Below are 17,164 nucleotides of genomic sequence, written 5' to 3' on the forward strand. Positions count from 1 at the left end.
GCCTATCCCTCCCCACTTGACCTTTCCTATTCGTGGCAGCAGTGGGGTGCTGGCTCAGGATTTTACCTCCAGTCACCCTTTGCCTCCTTGTCCCTTCTCCCCCTCTGACCCACGCTGATGCGGGCAGCTGTTGGAGCTGAGGATAAGACGCTGGGGCATTGCCTTTGAGGTGAGGGAGGGAGTGAAGCAGATTTCTGTTTTTTCTTTAAGTCTTTTGGGCATGTTTCTAGGCCTGTCACCAGAATTGTCTCCCAACACCCTGGAGCTAGTTCTCTCCTGTTTAGATTTTCTCATACTCAGTTTTCCCACAAGCCAAGAGATCCTTACCAAGTGCACAGCTGCCCCATTTCCTCTCTGACCTTGGCCTAATCTAGATCCAGGGGCCAGCACCATTTGTTCTTTTGAGAAATTAGAACTCTCAGCCTCTAGCTGACCCTGCAGGGATCACAGTTGGAGGATTGAGGAGAACCCACTCATGCCCTACGTGGGCCAGCGCCCACTCTGCTCCCCGCCACCCCGCCGCCGTGGACATTTTCCTGCACCAGGTTGTATTGTCTCTCAAGCAAGGCCTCTGGGCCTTTCTAGCCCAAGATGCTTTCCAGCCCTGTAACCAAGAGGGCAGATAACACTACCCTCATCCATCTTGCCTGTCCTCAGTAATGTACGTGTTGACTGGAGCTTGCTGGGGACTACGTCGCTTCCATTGTCTTTCTCAGCCATCCAAGGGCTGCAGAGACAGGCAGGTGGGAAGAACATGGGATTTGGCACCAGAAGATCTGGGTTCAAGTTTTTAGCTCTGCTCCGGCTGTGGGACCTTGAGGAAATACCATTCTCTCTCCTAGCCTTAGTTTTGTCACCAATAAAATGAAGGTTGTGATCCCCTCTATTCCTAGGCTTGTTTTGAGAGTCAGATGGTATAGTATAATAAAAGGAATTTTATCAGGGGAAGGAGGAGGTAATATAGGCAGAGGGTAAACAAATTCAAACTCTATAGAAAGCTATATAAGTAAATCGTCTCCCACTGTCAGCTCCCAGGATCCCAGGATCACTCCCCTGAGGCAACCTCCGTTACCAGGGAATTCAGTGCCAGCATATAAGTGTACATATCGCCCTCCACATACACACACACACGTCAGCACCATACACATTTTGTAAATCTTGTATCAGCACACAGGGAACTACCGCCTTTTTAACAGCTGCCTAGCATTTCCTTTTATGAATGTACCCAAATTAATTTCGCTGGTTCCCACTCTACAGATGGATGTTTGGATTGTTGCCAGTCTTTTGCTATTACAGATAATGCTGGAGTAGATGTTAAGTATACATTTTTGTGTACGTGTATGAGAATATCTGTAGGTTGGAGTCCTCAAAGTATCATTGCTGAGTCAAAAGGCATGGGTAGGTTTGAGTTTAAGATAGCACCAGCTTGCCCTTGAAAGAAGGTGTTTCAATTGGCATGGCCACCAAGAAGACGGGGATGCCTTCTCCCCAATTAAACCTTTGACCTTTGCCAATCAGATAGGTGAAAATGGTATCTTACTATTCCAATTTGCATTTTAAAAATTATGAGTGAGGCTCGAAAGTGCGACACTATAGGAATTTTAGGTTGGAGTGGGGTGGGCCCGGGACATGCCACCCCCCCTTGCAGAGCTGCCCACCTCACAGGTGCCCTTTCCCCCTCCCAAGGATCATCACTCTTCCCAACGGGGTTCTCCAGATCCTGGACGTTCAAGAGAGTGACGCAGGCTCCTACCGCTGTGTGGCCACCAACTCAGCCCGCCAGCGCTTCAGCAAGGAGGCTCTACTCAGTGTGGCCCGCAGAGGTAAGGGGGCTGGCTGGGCAGGGAAATGGGTTGTTCTGGAGTCAGCTACTTCAGAGCTGGGAGGGGCCTCAAGAGGTCCAAGCCCTGCCTTCAAATAGGTGACAGGGTATCACTCCCATCAGGTGAGGTGATGCAGCCCAGAGAAGGCAGTGCCACCCAACAAGTCAGAGAGCTGGGGCTGGACTCCCAGTGCAGGGCTCCCTTCCCATGGAGGCCTGTTCCTTGGGTTGGATAGAGCAGCCAGGGCTAGGGACAGAGGTGGGGAGGGATCTGACAGATGTCAGTGACTGTAAGCCTTGGTCCCTGCCCCTCTGTATGCCCTAGGGGCTCTGGGCCCTGGAGGATTTGCTCCTCACTTCTTGCCGTGCCCTGTGAATCTGGCGCCTGCAGTCTGGTGCTCCTGTCCTCTCCATTTCTTTGAAAAGTTCCTGTCCCAGGGTGATACAGTGGGAAAGTCACAGGCTTTGGGGTCAGGAAGACCTGGTTTGAATCCTGGCTTCTCTGCTCACCATCTGCATGACCCTGGGCTGATTATCAAATGTCTAGCTCCAGAGGGTTGTGAGAATAGCTGAAATGAGAGTGGAAAGTGCCTGGCACCTAGTCGGTGCTCCCCGGATCTTCAGGCCTGTCACTTGCCTCCCTTTGCCATGGCACCTCCCCACACCCAAGCCCCTCCTCACATCTCTCCCCAATCCCACCTTACTCCCCACCACACCTCCACTTCCACCCTCCTTCCTCCTGGCTTAGCTGGGGAGCTGTTGGGTTGGAGTCTGGTTTGCTCTCCCTCCTGTACCCAGGGTCTCTGCCTCCATCTGCTGGACAAACCAGGTATTCACCAGGCTGACGCAAGGGGCCAGGTCACACTGAGAATGTGGCAAGAATAGGTGCTCAGAGAGTGGAAACTTGAACCCACGCTCTCTCTGCCTTTCTGCCTTTTCGCACATAGGAGCCTGAGACCCTTTGGAGAAGGGACTTGTCTCTAGGGTCACACAGCACAATTATGATAATGATAATAAGTGCTGGAACTAGAAACTATGACTGTTGACTCCAAGTCCAAAGTAAAGTCTACTCATGACCCTGTCCAATCTCTACTTCAGCGGTCCCCAACCTTTTTGGCACCAGGGACCGGCGCTCCCATGGGAATCTAATGCCCGATGATCTGAGGTGGAGCTGAGCCAGTGATGCTAGTGCTGGGGAGCGGCTGCAACTACAGATGAAGCTTTGCTCTTTCACCCACCACTCACCTCCTGCTGTGCGGCCCGGGTCCTAATGAGCTGCACACGGACTGGTACCAGTCCGCGGCCTGGGAGTTGGAGATCCCTGCTCTACTTGGAGGGTGGGTTCGATTTGGCAAGGAAACTTAGGGATGGTGTGTCAGAGGCCATATTATTCCTCTCCTGGCTTCAAGAAAAAGAGCTCTGCATCGCAGTCCCTGCTCTGCGGAGCCACGCAGCTGCTTTTCTTGTCTGTTAGATGGAACCCTGGCTGACTGAGCATCAAGGGTGGTGCTGCATGTGTAGATGCCGAAATAATAAGGCTGCCTGCTGGTCTGCCCTCTCTCCAGGGTCCCTGGTGTCCCCCAGGGGACAAGATGTGGTCATCGTGGCAGCTCCTGAGAATACCACAGTGGTGTCTGGCCAGAGTGTTGTGATGGAATGTGTAGCCTCAGCTGACCCTACTCCTTTCGTGTCCTGGGTCCGACAGGGTAAGTGGAGGGAGGGGGCTGGAGGGCATGGGAAAGGATGGGTGTGGCATTTCATGTGTCCCCGAGTCAGGGAACTATAAGGGTGACCGCTCCATGGTCACCAACCTTTGGCGTGGCAAAAACTTCTCTCCCACAGCTGAATGTGGGCGGGGGACCTGGACAAACTTAATCATCAATCTGTGAGGCATATTTCCTTTACTAGGCATTTCAAATCTGCCACTCAAGATTTTACTTAGGGTAGGCACTGGGCTAGCTTCTCCACCTTACTTATTTCATCCCTCACAACAGTGTTACAAGTGAGTGTGTGAGAGCTGGAAAGGTGCCACACAGCCAGTGAGTCAGGTATAATCAGACCCCTACTGTTGCTCTGTTTAATTACAGGGCTGCCTCTTGGTCCACCCAGTATGCCTCTGCCTTTGTTTGCCTGGCTTCATGCTGGGCACAGTGAATAAAATACCCAGATGAGAGACACAGGGACCCTGCCTCTGAACTCATAGTCTAGGTGAGGGAAATAAAACACACAGCCATGAAGAGAGGCTTGACAGTATCAGGCAGCAAGTGATAAGTGCCAAGAGGGACTGTGTTACAGGAGATGTTATCAGGGTAATGAGGGCACTGGGCCAACCATCGACTTAAAGTTTACTGAGTACTTATAGTGCTCTCCTGCCTGAGCCTCCAAGAGCCCTTGGAAGAGGGGAGAAGCCAGGTCTGTTATTCCCAGTGGGCAGATGGAAAGCTGAGGCTCAGGGAAGCAGGTGGAAAGCCAGGACCCAAACTGTAGAGCCAATTCTCTTTCCATTACACTGCTCCCCACAGTCCTATATGGAAGAAAAACAAGGATAATTTTTGTTTCCATTTGTCAGTAAGAAGTGACTTGTCCCAAGTTGATGGCAGTTTGTATGTTTATATCTCACATTCAAGAGTATGTAATGAATACATAAACCAAACAACTATATACCCCCACTGATCTGATGAGATGGAACAGTGCTGGTATCTTTATGCCTCCCCAACCAGTATGGCCTCACTGGACTTGTGACAGGTGCCTAGTTAGGGGGTTCCTAGGGCCAGTAGCACTCTTATACTATTGGGGTAAGCCTGATGTCATCCAGAAGGTCTAATATCACAATGACCCAGAGAACTTATTAAAACTATAGACTCCCTTCCTTCACATCTGGTGAATTATGACCCAGGAATCAAGTGCCCTAGGTCTTTGCTACTGGGTCTAGTTAGAAATGCAGAATCTGAGGCCTGCCCTAGACCTTTGCATCTTAGGATCCTTTGCAATTCTGTGATTTGTGTGTACAAGAAGGATTTGAGAATGGTTGTCCCAGAGGTTTCTGACACCCGTGATTTTGGGTGCTCACTTGAAGAAACTCTGCCAAAAGCACTCCTGGATAGAGACTAGGAAGAAAAAGGCTGCAAAAAGCCTTCATTCCTGACCCAGACACTGCTCTTTTTCCAGGAACTTAATCCACTAAGTCAGGGAAGGGACTTTTGTTTTATTTTCTTCTGATCACAAAAGTTATGTGTGTTCATTGTGGAAAACGAAGGAAAAGCAGAAACAGAAAACATCCCACCATTCAGAGATAAAAATTGTTAACATATGTGTGTATTTTCTTCCAGATTTTTTTCTATGTGTACGTACATTTTTCCCCGAAATTGAGAACATGCCGAATTTACAGTTCCAAGTCCTATTTTTATTCGACAGTACATCAAAAGTGTTTCTTTATATTTAAAATTATTTCAAAAAATAATTATGACTATATGATATTCTACCACTTGATTATAGCTCTAATTTAGTTTGCTACTGTTGTATTTTTAAGTCCTTTTCAGCTGTCTACTATTACAGTTAACACTACAGTGATCAGCCCTGTTCACATCTCCCCAGGACAAGTATCTACAAATGGAATCCTTGGCTTCAAGGCCAAGGTGGAGCCCCTGTACAGCCCTTTCTCTGTTATCAGTATTTACCCTTTCTCCTGCATTGCAACTTATTGTTTTTAAAAACTTTCCCAATTCAATAGGTGAAAATTAACATCTGTGTTTTGATGAGCATTTCTTTGATTATGTGAACTTGAACACTTTTTTGTGTTTCTTGGCTATTTGCATTTCTTCCCTGGATTTTCTGTTCATGTCCATAAGGCAAAGGCTTTTAAAATGGTTTTCATTTCACATGAAGATAAAAGTTTCTGTACATATTCAAAACTTTGGTTTTGGTCAGACCTTTCCAGTTATTTCTTGTTCATAGTACTGGGCTAAAACCATACAGGAGGTGTGTGTCCTTGAGAGAAACGAATTTAACAGTAATAGTAATAACTGGTATACTGAGCACCTAGTATGTGCCTGCATTGTGCCAGGGGTTCTCACAAACCTTATTCGTTCCAGCCCACATCCAATCTCCCCATTTTGCACACTAAAACACAGAGATTCAGAGAAGGCTTGCAAGTGGAGGAACTGAGTTCGAAACCGGGAACTGTGGTGTTCTCTTAACCCAAGTGTAGAGGGGCCCCCCGGGGTCCAGACATTGGATAGAGGGGCAGTCCTCAGAGACTTTCTCCAGGGCTCTACCTCTCCTCCCCTAGACGGGAAGCCCATCTCCACGGATGTCATCGTCCTGGGCCGCACAAACCTACTGATCTCCAGCGCGCAGCCTCGGCACTCTGGCGTCTACGTCTGCCGAGCTAACAAGCCCCGCACGCGCGACTTCGCCACTGCGGCGGCTGAGCTCCGCGTGCTGGGTGAGGCGGGGTGAAGACTGGGGTTGGGGAAATTTTTTGCAGGAGACCGTATTGAGGAGGGTTAGATGGGGCTGAGGGAAGAATGGGAAGAGGGAAGTGGGCAAACGGATGTGTTAAAGGAACTGAGGGATGATCCTGGAGGATGAAAAAGGGCTGTAGGGCTGGGAGGAGGGTGTTGAGCTCATGGGGAGGAGTCTTTCTTAAGTGTGGGGGGCTTGGAGGGGACAGACTAGATCATTGAAGGAGGGGACGTGGTGGGAAGAGACTGGAGGATGCACTGGGAAGAGCCGAATCAGGGAGAGGAGAGGGGTGATTAGGGCCCCACCTGGGTAATTGGAGGGTGAGGAGGGGATAGTCTGGGTGGGACTGAGGTTACGGGGGAAAATAGTGGGGTGGTCTGAGTGGTACTAAGAAAACTGGGGGATGGGGTTTCTCACGGCAGGGATAACTGTGGAGAGGGGTAAATCTGATAGGTGTGGGAGACGCTAGACGGTGGGGAAGAAGGAGGTGGTAAATGAGGGAGTGGGGTTAAAACTGGGAGGGGCTAGGGCATTTAAGGGAAGCCGAAGAGGCCTGGAGACAATTCGGGGAAAGGAAGAGAATAGCTTGGGGCTGGGGTAAATGCAGACAAAGTGATAGTACGGCACTGCACTAGAATATTTTGGGGGAAGGGGTGAGTCAGGGAGAGGTTAGCATGATTGGAAAGGATGTGGGAGTCGGTCAGTGTATTTAGGGGAAAGGCAGAACCCCTAGCGGCCGGAGCACGCCCTCAGCATCCCCCTCCCGCCCCCAGCGGCCCCGGCCATCTCGCAGGCGCCCGAGGCTCTGTCGCGGACGCGGGCCAGCACGGCTCGCTTCGTGTGCCGCGCGTCCGGGGAGCCACGGCCCGCGCTGCGCTGGCTGCACGATGGGGCGCCGCTGCGGCCCAACGGGCGCGTCAAGGTGCAGGGCGGCGGCGGCAGCCTGGTCATCACTCAGATCGGCCTGCAGGACGCCGGCTACTACCAGTGCGTGGCTGAAAACGGCGCGGGCACGGCATGCGCCGCCGCGCCGCTGGCAGTAGTGGTGCGCGAGGGGCTGCCCAGCGCCCCCACGCGGGTCACCGCCACGCCGCTGAGCAGCTCCGCGGTGCTGGTGGCCTGGGAGCGCCCCGAGCTGCACAGCGAGCAGATCATCGGCTTCTCCCTCCACTACCAGAAGGCTCGGGGTACGTCTGCTGGAAGGGGGAGCCGACACGCCCTAGCAAAGGCCCACATGGGGGCGCACTGAGGGCGGGGACAAGATGAACGACTGACTGTTTGCCTGTCCTGTACCTCTGGGGTTAGGGTGGGATAGGGTGGGAACCCACAGGAGAGACCGGCATAGATATGGAGTAGGCCTGCTGCTAAAAGGGTTAATGGTGTGGCACATTCCCCTTCAGTCACAATTCATGAGAGAGGAGAGAGAGGATGCTTCTCCCAGGGAAAATGCCTTAGCATTCCTGGAGCCAGCTTATTGAATGCAGCAGGAATCACTTCAGTTAGATACCAGAAGGAACTTCCTAACCAGTGTAGGAATTAATACAGTGGGACTAGAAGCCAGGGAGTTTATACTGTCCAGCTCATATTATCTGGAATGATTTAGCTATAAAATGACTATTACAGAGATTGGGACAATATAAAGGATGCTTAGACAATCTCCAGCTGTCGGGCCTCTGGGGGTGGCCTTACAACTGTTCCTTTGTCCTCTGTGTCACCACCCCAGGCATGGACAATGTGGAATACCAGTTTGCAGTGAACAATGACACCACAGAGCTACAGGTTCGGGACCTGGAACCCAACACGGATTATGAGTTCTACGTGGTGGCCTACTCCCAGCTGGGGGCCAGCCGCACCTCCACCCCAGCGCTGGTCCACACACTGGATGATGGTAGGGCCTCTGAACCTGCAGCGGGCACCTTGGGACCCTGAGGGTTCCCTGGGGGTGATAGCTTGGCTTCTCTTTACTAGTGTACACCAAGGCACTTTTACCTGCCTCATGTCATCTTTAGTGTTCTGAAAGGGGGTGGGCAAAGGTTCTTTTCCCCAATTTACAGTTGGAGAAACTGAGGCCCAAAAAATGAGAGTGACTTGCCCAGGGTCAGTAGTACAGCTGGGACTCGAGATCTCAGCTCGTGATTCCCTATATCATGTGGCCCTTCTCCGTGACCTCCAGATACCATCCATTCAGGCAGAGACCAGAGACAACCCACTGAATGTGGAAGCTTGTGCCTCAAACCTTTTTCAGGGTGGGAAAGATGTCCCCTCCTCTCCAGCTTGGGGCTCCCCTTAGAGGCTCCCTTTCCTCCCTCAGATCCTGGTCCTGGGCCTACTTCTCTGACTTGCTGTGTGACCTGGGCAAGTCTCTGACTGCTCCTGGGCCTCACCTTCCACGTCGGTGGAGCAGAGCTCATGCTGCTGTTCTTCTGTCTCAGTCCCCAGTGCAGCACCTCAGCTCTCCCTGTCCAGCCCCAACCCCTCGGACATCAGGGTGGCGTGGCTGCCCCTGCCTCCCAGCCTGAGCAATGGGCAGGTGGTGAAGTACAAGATAGAGTATGGTTTGGGAAAGGAAGGTGAGTGGGGGCAGGATGCGGGATCCACCTGGCTGGGAATTGTGGCTGGGAAGGGTGATCAGAGCAGCTGAGGACCTGAGCAAAGTGGGGGAAGTCCAAGGAAATTAGGCAGTGTGTGGGAGTAGGAAAGGTGAACCTGGAAAAGAGGAGTGTGGGCTAGGGTTCGGGGCAGCGGCAGTGAAGAGAGGGCTAGCTCAAGGCAGAAGGAGGCCTGAGTTCTGGCCCCACCTCCTGTACAGCTACAATGTGTCATCCTGATGAGTCCCTGTCTCAGTTTCCTTATCTGTGAATTGAGGCAGGTGGCCTAGGTGATCCCTGGGGATCCAGCACAAGTTGCGGATGAGGGATAGGAAGGTGGGGCGGTGCTTGTGGGATGGGAGAATGGAGCATTGGGGAGGGTGTGTTAGGGCAAATATCGGTAATCTAGGGGAGGAGTATGAAAGAGATAAAGAGTTAGGAGAAGGCAAGTGGCTGGGGGGCCAGGGTGAGGGTGGAGAGAGGGAGGGAAGGATGAGGCAGGGGGCTTTTGGGTGGTTGCCAGGGCTTTGAAAGGCAGGCAGTGCCGGATGGCCCTCACAGCCAACCCCTGTGCCTGTGCTATAGTGTGTGTGTGACGGGGGTCGGGAGAGATATTGTTGACAGCTTATTAGGAAGTGGGGACACCATGCCATGATTGTTTTCACTCTGAGCTGAGGCCGATAGCTGTATCAGCTAGGATGGGAAGCCCAGGAGTCAGCCCTGGAGCCGTGGAGTCCCCCCAGGCACTGAGGGGCCAGTGCTGAGAGGGCCTCAGGCTCCGATGAGTACTGAGGAACCAGGAACGGAGGTGAAAGAGGCAATGTAGGGATGTTTGGGTGTTGTGGTCCTCAGGTGGCCTCCCACCAGCATCTTTTCTGTCCCAGCAGATCATATTTTCTCCACCGAGGTGTCAGGGAATGAGACACAGCTTACACTGAACTCACTTCTGCCCAACAAGGTGTATCGAGTACGGATTTTGGCTGGCACAGGGGCCGGCTACGGAGTGCCCTCCCAGTGGATGCAGCACAGGACGCCCGGTATACACAATCAGAGTCACGGTACGGGCTCAGAGGGGACCAGACCAAGCGACACGCATGACTTTGGTTGTGTATGTGTCCTCGGAACCCAGACCCAACCACACACTCCATCAGAGACTTTCCATGCCCACCCCTGCTCGTTGGGTCAGGGAGGATGTGTGTAGAGGGGAAGGGCTGGCCTTTGCAGACACATCTAAGTTGAAGTGTCCCTTCTTCTGCTTTGTGACCTCGGACAAGTCATTCACAACTCTAAGGCTTCATTTACTAGCAAGGGAGGTGCGAGGATTGAAAATGTATTGTAAACAAAGCGTTTAGTACGCGATAAGAACTTGTTAAATAGCAGCTGCTTCCATGATTGTGATTGTTCTGTTGAGAGGCCCAATAGTAGAGCGATTAAATGAAGACAAATCCTGGCACACATACTATCTGTGTGACCTTGGGCAAGTTACTTAATGTCTCTGAGCCTCAGTTTTCTCACCTGTAAAATTGGGATAATGGTATTTACATTATTTGTAGGGTTGTGAGAGTAAAGTTAAAATGTATGTACGAAGTACTTAGAACAGTGTCTAACACACACTAAGCCCCCACTCTTAGGCTCCAAGTCGGGTTCCCACTCCAGTGGCTCCATCCCTCCTTCCTGGCCTCCTCAACCCTTGTGACCCCCTGTATCCATGCCTGCAAGTATCCATGCATTCATTTCTTCAGAAGAATTATAGAGCCTACTCTGTGCTGAGTACTGTCACCCCTGCCCCAGAGGGGCTTCTTGCTAACCTCTGTGCAAAGGCTTAGCATTCCATCCTCAGCACTCTGGGCTTGTGGAATAATGAGTTTACCTCTAGACCAGCCGTGGCCTAGCACTTAAGGTGGTAGCTGAGTGGTGATGCAGAGGGAGAAGTCTGGCAAGGCTCTCACTCAATGCTGTCCTCCTGCTTTTTGCTTCCTCCTGCCCCTTCCCCCTTTCCCATTCTTGGCCTCCTTCCTCTTATTCCCTATTCTCTTCTTCTTTCCTGCCGTCCTGCTCCTCTGCCCCCAGTCCCTTTTGCCCCTGCAGAGTTGAAGGTACAGGCAAGGATGGAGTCCCTGGTCGTGTCATGGCAGCCGCCCCCTCACCCGGCCCAGATCTCTGGCTACAAACTGTACTGGCGGGAGGTGGGGGCCGAGGAGGAGGCCAATGGTGAGAGCCCCCCAGGGGGCCGTGGAGACCAGGCTTGGGATGTGGGGCCTGTCCGGCTCAAGAAGAAAGTGAAGCAGTATGAGCTGACCCAGTTAGGTGAGGAGGGCTGGGGGGAGGGAGCGAGACGGATGTAGCTTCAGTAGGGGACTGGACAAGCTGGGTGCAAAAGTTGGAGATGGAATCCTCTCTGGAAACAAGAGAGTGACCCCACAGGTTCTTCTAGCTAGCGAGTGATCCCCTTAACCTTCCCTAGTCCCTGGCCGGCTGTATGAGGTGAAGGTGGTGGCATTCAACAAACATGAGGACGGCTATGCAGCAGTGTGGAAGGGCAAGACGGAGAAGGCTCCCACACCAGGTGAGGGGGTCTCAGTTAAGGGGTTTGTGTGCAGCTTCCTTCGCCTTTCCTCTGGGCCAGCCCTGGTAGTCGGGCCATCTGGTAGCCTCAGCCACCCCCAAAACCATTCTCCTAGGCTCAGGGGTCCTCCTCTAGCTCTAGACAGCCTCTGTCATGGAAAGAAGCTCCAGTTTGTGCAGTCTTTTAGGCCTGGTACCACATTTTCATTACCTATGAGCAGTGCCAATTTGGAAGATTAGAGCAGAGAGAAACCCCATGGTTGATCAGTTGACTCCTGACCCCAAGTTTGTCTTTTAGATAATTTTTAAAACACGTCTACCTACATTACACTACTTATCAGATTGTCCCTCCACTCTAGGCAGAGAGTATCCCTACATGGCCCACCAGGAAGCTGAGGCTCCGAGAGGTAAAGGGACTTGTCCAAGGTCTCACAGAGCCTAGACGAACCAGGACCACTGACTTCCAAGTAAAAGTCTGTCCACTGCAGTGCACTGCCCGTGGCCCTCTACTGGACACTTCTGTTGCCCATCATGATACTGCCTCACCCCTAACTTCCCAGGCTGATTTCCAGCCATGTGGGTTAGTGGAAAGAGAACTCAACCAGGGCTAGGAAACCTGGGTTCTAATTCCAGTTTGTTCACTCAGCAGATCTTTTACTGAGTGTCTACTATGTATCAGCTCCGTTCTGGGAATTTAGTGATGAACAACACAAATAAGTAATGGAACTGCTGTCATGGAGTTTATTTTATTTGATGTTTATGTAATAAACATATCATCCTATAATATTATATATATATATATATATATATATATATATATATATATATATATATCTTAGTTTAGGTTGCTATAACAAAAATACCATAGTCTTAAACAACCAACATTTGGTTCTCACAGTTCTAGAGGCTGGGAAGTCCAAGATCAAGGCACTGGCAGAATCAGTGTCTGGTGAGAGCCCACTTCCTGGTTCATAGACCATAGGCCATCCTCTGGCTGTGTCCTCACGTGGCTGAAAGAGGTCTGGAGAGCTCTCTGGTTCTCTTCTATAAAGGTACTGTTGTGGACTGAAAAGTTTGTGTTCCTCCAAAATTCATATATTGAAACCATACCCTCCAATGTGATGTATTAGGATTAGATGAGGTCATGAGGGTGGAGCCCTCATGCATGGGATTAGTGCCCTTGTAAGAGTCTCTAGAGGGCTTGCTTTCTCTTTCTGTTCTCTGCCATGTGACCATACAATGAGAAGTTGGCAATCTGCAACCTGGAAGAGGGCTCTCACCAGAACTTGACTGTGCTGGCACCCTGATCTCGGACTCTAACCTCCAGAACTGTGACAAATAAGTTTTTGTCATTTATAAGCCACCCGGTCTATGGTACTTCATTATAGTAGCTCAAATGGACAAAGACAGGCACTAATCCCATTCGTGAGCATTCCACCATATATTCAGATTTCGACAATATAAATTGGGGGGCACAAACATTCAATTCATAACAATATGACAGATACTGTTCTATACACTTTGCAAATATTAACTAACTTCATCCTCATAACAATGCTATGAGGTAGATACTATTATCAGCCCCACTGACAGAATAGGGAATGGAGGCATAGCTGGGTTAAGTAACTTCTCCAAGATTACACAGCTAGGAAGTGCCAGAGCTGGAATTTAAACCAGGGCAGCCTGGCTCCAGAGTCTATGCTCTTAGTTGCCATGATTTGCTACCTTTCTCTATTATGGTCTGCTATATGTATAACCTTGGTAAAAATCACTTAAATTCTTGGGAGCCTCAGTTTCCTCATCAGTGAAGTGAGAAAGATACTACCCAACACCCAGGAACAAAAGAGAGTGGATAGAAGAAAATAACTGTAAACTGAGAACTGTAAAATACCATACATTTTTAGGCCGAGTGTCCTTCCTTCCCCACACTCTAATTTTCACCTTCCAGACCTGCCCATCCAGAGGGGGCCACCTTTGCCCCCTGCCCACGTCCATGCGGAATCAAACAGCTCCACATCCATTTGGCTTCGGTGGAAAAAACCAGACTTTACCACAGTCAAGATCGTCAACTACACTGTGCGCTTTAGCCCCTGGGGGCTCAGGAATGCCTCCCTGGTCACCTATTACACCAGGTGAGGATAAGGGGCTAATACTATGAAGGAAGGAAAGAAGGCAGCAGATAGTGATGAGAACAGGGACCCTGGGGGATTCAGGAACCTCTCAGGGCTCATGTGTTACACTGGGAGCACACTGAGGTCTGATGACCTGATGGAGGAACAGGAGAGCCCATTCCATCCTATCCCCTTACAACAGAGCCTTGTACTGAACCCTTGGGAGCGTGATGCAGACAGACCTGTTTCTTCTACCCCAGAGGGCTGGCTCCCAATATGATGGGGAAAAGACCACCCAGATGCTCTCCTGGGAGAGCCTCCAGTCAGAAGGAGAGACAGTACTCACAGGAGCTGCTCGTTTGGCAGAGGAAACATCGCATAAAAAGCAATAGATGTATACAATTGCAGCTAAAGTAAAATTAAATCAAGGAAAAGATGTATCAGAGATGGTTCCTTGGGTGAAGGTCGACTCGGATTAATCCAGGAACGTTTCCTGGAGAAGGGGGCCTGCTTTGGAGATTGGACATGGAGCACGATACCCTCGGAGCAGCATACATCCAGATCTCTCCGTAGGTTCTCTGGCTGCTGTTGGTGGCCCCCATGCCAGAGAGCAGATACTCTTCCCAGGGTAGGGCCTGGGGCTAGGGCTGGGGCCAGGGGAGTAGATCTGGAGGAGCTGCCCTGTTAAGAGGGTGTGCCTGAGAGCACTAGTCCTGTTTCTTGCCTCTGCAGCTCAGGAGAAGACATCCTCATTGGCGGGCTGAAGCCATTCACCAAATACGAGTTTGCGGTCCAGTCCCACGGCGTGGACATGGATGGGCCTTTTGGTTCTGTGGTGGAGCGTTCCACCCTGCCTGACCGTGAGTGTCCTCTCAGCCCTCTTGCTACCAATCCATCTTTTACCCAACTCCTTCTTGCCCCAGAAGCCCTCTTCTGAAATGTCCCTCAAGACCCCTTAAGTATCTGTAGTTTGCTGTGCATTTCCATAGGCCAGTGTTGGTTACCCATAAAAATAACAACATAGAATTTAGAAGTGTGGCTTCTTTTAAGAGGCTATGCCAAGACCTCACTGAGCTGGTGAAGAGGGGCAAGGGGAGAGAGACAGGTCACCTGTATTCTGCGTTTGGGTCCCCCATCCTGCTCTTTACACACAGGGAGACTCGAGCAGGTCCCTTCCCCATCCAGGGCCACCGTCCTCATCCGTAAAAAGAGAGGATGGGACTATTCACTCTGCAAGTCTGTGATTCTGGAACTCTTTGGAAACGGCATTTCAAGACAAGTGGACTTCCGTCTCACAGCAGAGGCTTTTCGGTTCCACCAGCCTTAAGACCGTTCACCTTCCCATCAACCGGGGACCTTTGTGCTGAAATAGGAAAATGTGTGTGGGATGGGGTGGGGAGGCCCTCCCTTCTCATGAATTTGCCTTTTTAAAAACTGTTTTCAAATTGTTTCTCACCCCGCTATGACCTGTTATTATGGTCTTACACTGCACATGGAGTTTAGGGAGACCTGATGTTTTCTCAAAGGAGACTTGATGACATTGGGTCCCCAGCACAACTGACCATGCTGCAGAGGGGAGGGTTCTCTTTCTGCAGATGTGGAAACTGGAGCCTGAGAAGAGGGTTCCTGCAGCCCGTGATCCTGTGGCTCTGTTACACCTTAGAGCCCTGGGTCGCCATTTTACCCTCTGTTAAGCCTCGAATACCTGAACCCCTAAGTCTCTGTCCCTTCCTAGCTTACCAGTCACCTTGTGCCTCTCCTTTTCAACTTTCTTCATTCACCCCCACCTCCCAGGATCAGCTTCTTCTCTAAATACAAGACCGAAGTTGGCCAAGGTGGTACCTCTTACACAGCGGTGCTCACGACCCTGTAGGGCCTGTGCCAGGGGCATAGACAAAGGCTGCACAAGGCATCAACCAATTGTACTTAAAGATTTGGAGTGGCAAGGGGAGTTAGGAATTTTTAATGATAAATAATTTTAAATACTATTTTTATGTTAAACTTCGCCATGAAATAGATAGCAAACTTAGCTTGAAATTTTAAAATAGAATATAAGCCTTCCAAAAATTTTTGAGCTCTGCCTCCAAGTTCCTAGAATACCAGACAGTCTCCTCAACCCTTGGAGGTATCTGGGTGTGGAAATTTAGGGAGCTCTGCTCCAAAGAGTAGGAAAGAGTTTCAGGGAGGGGAGCACAGTGGTAAAGCCCCCCTCCCCAATCATTTTCCAGAAATCCTCCAATTAAAGACCAGATCTTATTTTGCTTTGTGGTTTGTGGTTTGTTCCAGTGAAGGAGGAATAAAAGAGGCCATATATCCCTGTTCTGTCTCACAGCTGCCCCCAGAGCTGGGGCTCTCAGTGACCCTGCCTCTCCCCATCTCCTCCCCTGCACCCCAGGGCCCTCGACACCCCCATCCGACCTGCGTCTGAGCTCCCTGACACCATCCACTGTTCTGCTGCACTGGTGCCCCCCCACGGAGCCCAATGGGGAGATCGTGGAGTATCTGATCCTATATAGCAACAACCACACCCAGCCCGAGCATCAGTGGACCTTGCTCACCACAGAGGGTGAGGGCTCCTGCCCGAGGGCATTGGAGCAAGAGCTTCCCCATTCTCTCCCCACTTCCCAAACTCTCTAGTGGCTGGGTTAGTAGTGAGAGAGCGGCTGAGGTTTGTTCCAGGGGTTTCTAGGAGGAACAGGCAGAGGCTGTTTCCTGAGTGGGAGTAGGCTACTTTCCCAGTCCTGCTTTCCAGCCTATCCCTGCATCCCACCCTGCTCAACCCACTAGCCTTGCTTTCCCTGCTTCCCCCACATCCCAGGAAATATCTTCAGTGCTGAGGTACGCGGCCTGGAGAGCGACACTAGGTACTTCTTCAAGATGGGGGCACGCACAGAGGTGGGGCCTGGGCCCTTCTCTGGCCTGCAGGATGTGATCACTCTCCAGGAGAATCTCGCAGGTGAGAGGGCAGGAAGGGAGGAGTGGGATCCGTTCTGGAGCATCCGAGGTTTCCAGAGGCCCCTGGAGTTGACTTATAACCTGAAAGCCATCTCTTCCAAGGCCCTGCCACCTGGCATGACTGCACTTTCATTGTTTTGGACAACTGCCCTCCTAGTTTGTTGCGGAGAAAAACATTTTGAAGGGGAAATGGGTGTGGTTCAGTGGTGATTAATTTGAGAGATCAGATTTTTGGGAGACTGGTTTGGTGTCTTTGGGAGATTGCTTTGGTTGGAGAATTGGCTTGGAGAGGTGATGAACTTTATGGGGTGGAGGTGGGCAGAAGGACTGGCTATGTAATTGGCAGGGCCTGGTGTGAAATGCAAATGAGGGGCTCCTTATTAAAAAAATTAGAAAGTGACAGCAGAACATTAAATCAAGCACAGAGGCCTTCTCAGCATGGGCCCTGCATGACTGTACTTATTGCACACCCATGAAACAAGCCCTGGTTGGCAGGTTGATGGGGAGGGACCACAACTTCTGGATGTCCGGTGGGGAGCACAGTTAGAGAGAGAGGTAGTCGTGGTCTCTGTGAGGCTGTGGGGCCCTCCTGTCCTTGCATCAGAAGATTTTGAGTATCCCAAGAGTGAGACTCCAGCCGGTGGTCCCCTGAGGAAACC

At 51.0% G+C, this 17,164-nt stretch overlaps 1 protein-coding gene across 1 annotated transcript in view; it reads left to right on the forward strand.

Moving 5' to 3' along the window:
• The window catches only part of IGDCC4 (immunoglobulin superfamily DCC subclass member 4), a 36,938-nt gene that overhangs the window by 14,478 nt on the left and 5,296 nt on the right, over positions 1-17,164 (forward strand). The window contains exons 4-16 of the mRNA XM_039865279.1: positions 1,687-1,823; positions 3,388-3,528; positions 6,111-6,266; positions 7,060-7,473; positions 8,010-8,174; positions 8,719-8,856; positions 9,762-9,932; positions 10,945-11,181; positions 11,339-11,440; positions 13,388-13,571; positions 14,283-14,410; positions 15,946-16,116; positions 16,369-16,506. Coding sequence (XP_039721213.1) covers positions 1,687-1,823; positions 3,388-3,528; positions 6,111-6,266; positions 7,060-7,473; positions 8,010-8,174; positions 8,719-8,856; positions 9,762-9,932; positions 10,945-11,181; positions 11,339-11,440; positions 13,388-13,571; positions 14,283-14,410; positions 15,946-16,116; positions 16,369-16,506 — 2,282 coding nt within the window. The remainder of the gene's footprint in view (positions 1-1,686; positions 1,824-3,387; positions 3,529-6,110; positions 6,267-7,059; positions 7,474-8,009; positions 8,175-8,718; positions 8,857-9,761; positions 9,933-10,944; positions 11,182-11,338; positions 11,441-13,387; positions 13,572-14,282; positions 14,411-15,945; positions 16,117-16,368; positions 16,507-17,164) is intronic.

Source organism: Pteropus medius, unplaced genomic scaffold (genome assembly GCF_902729225.1).
Source record: "Pteropus medius unplaced genomic scaffold, Ma_sr-lr_union100, whole genome shotgun sequence".
Taxonomy (NCBI): Eukaryota; Metazoa; Chordata; class Mammalia; order Chiroptera; family Pteropodidae; genus Pteropus; species Pteropus medius.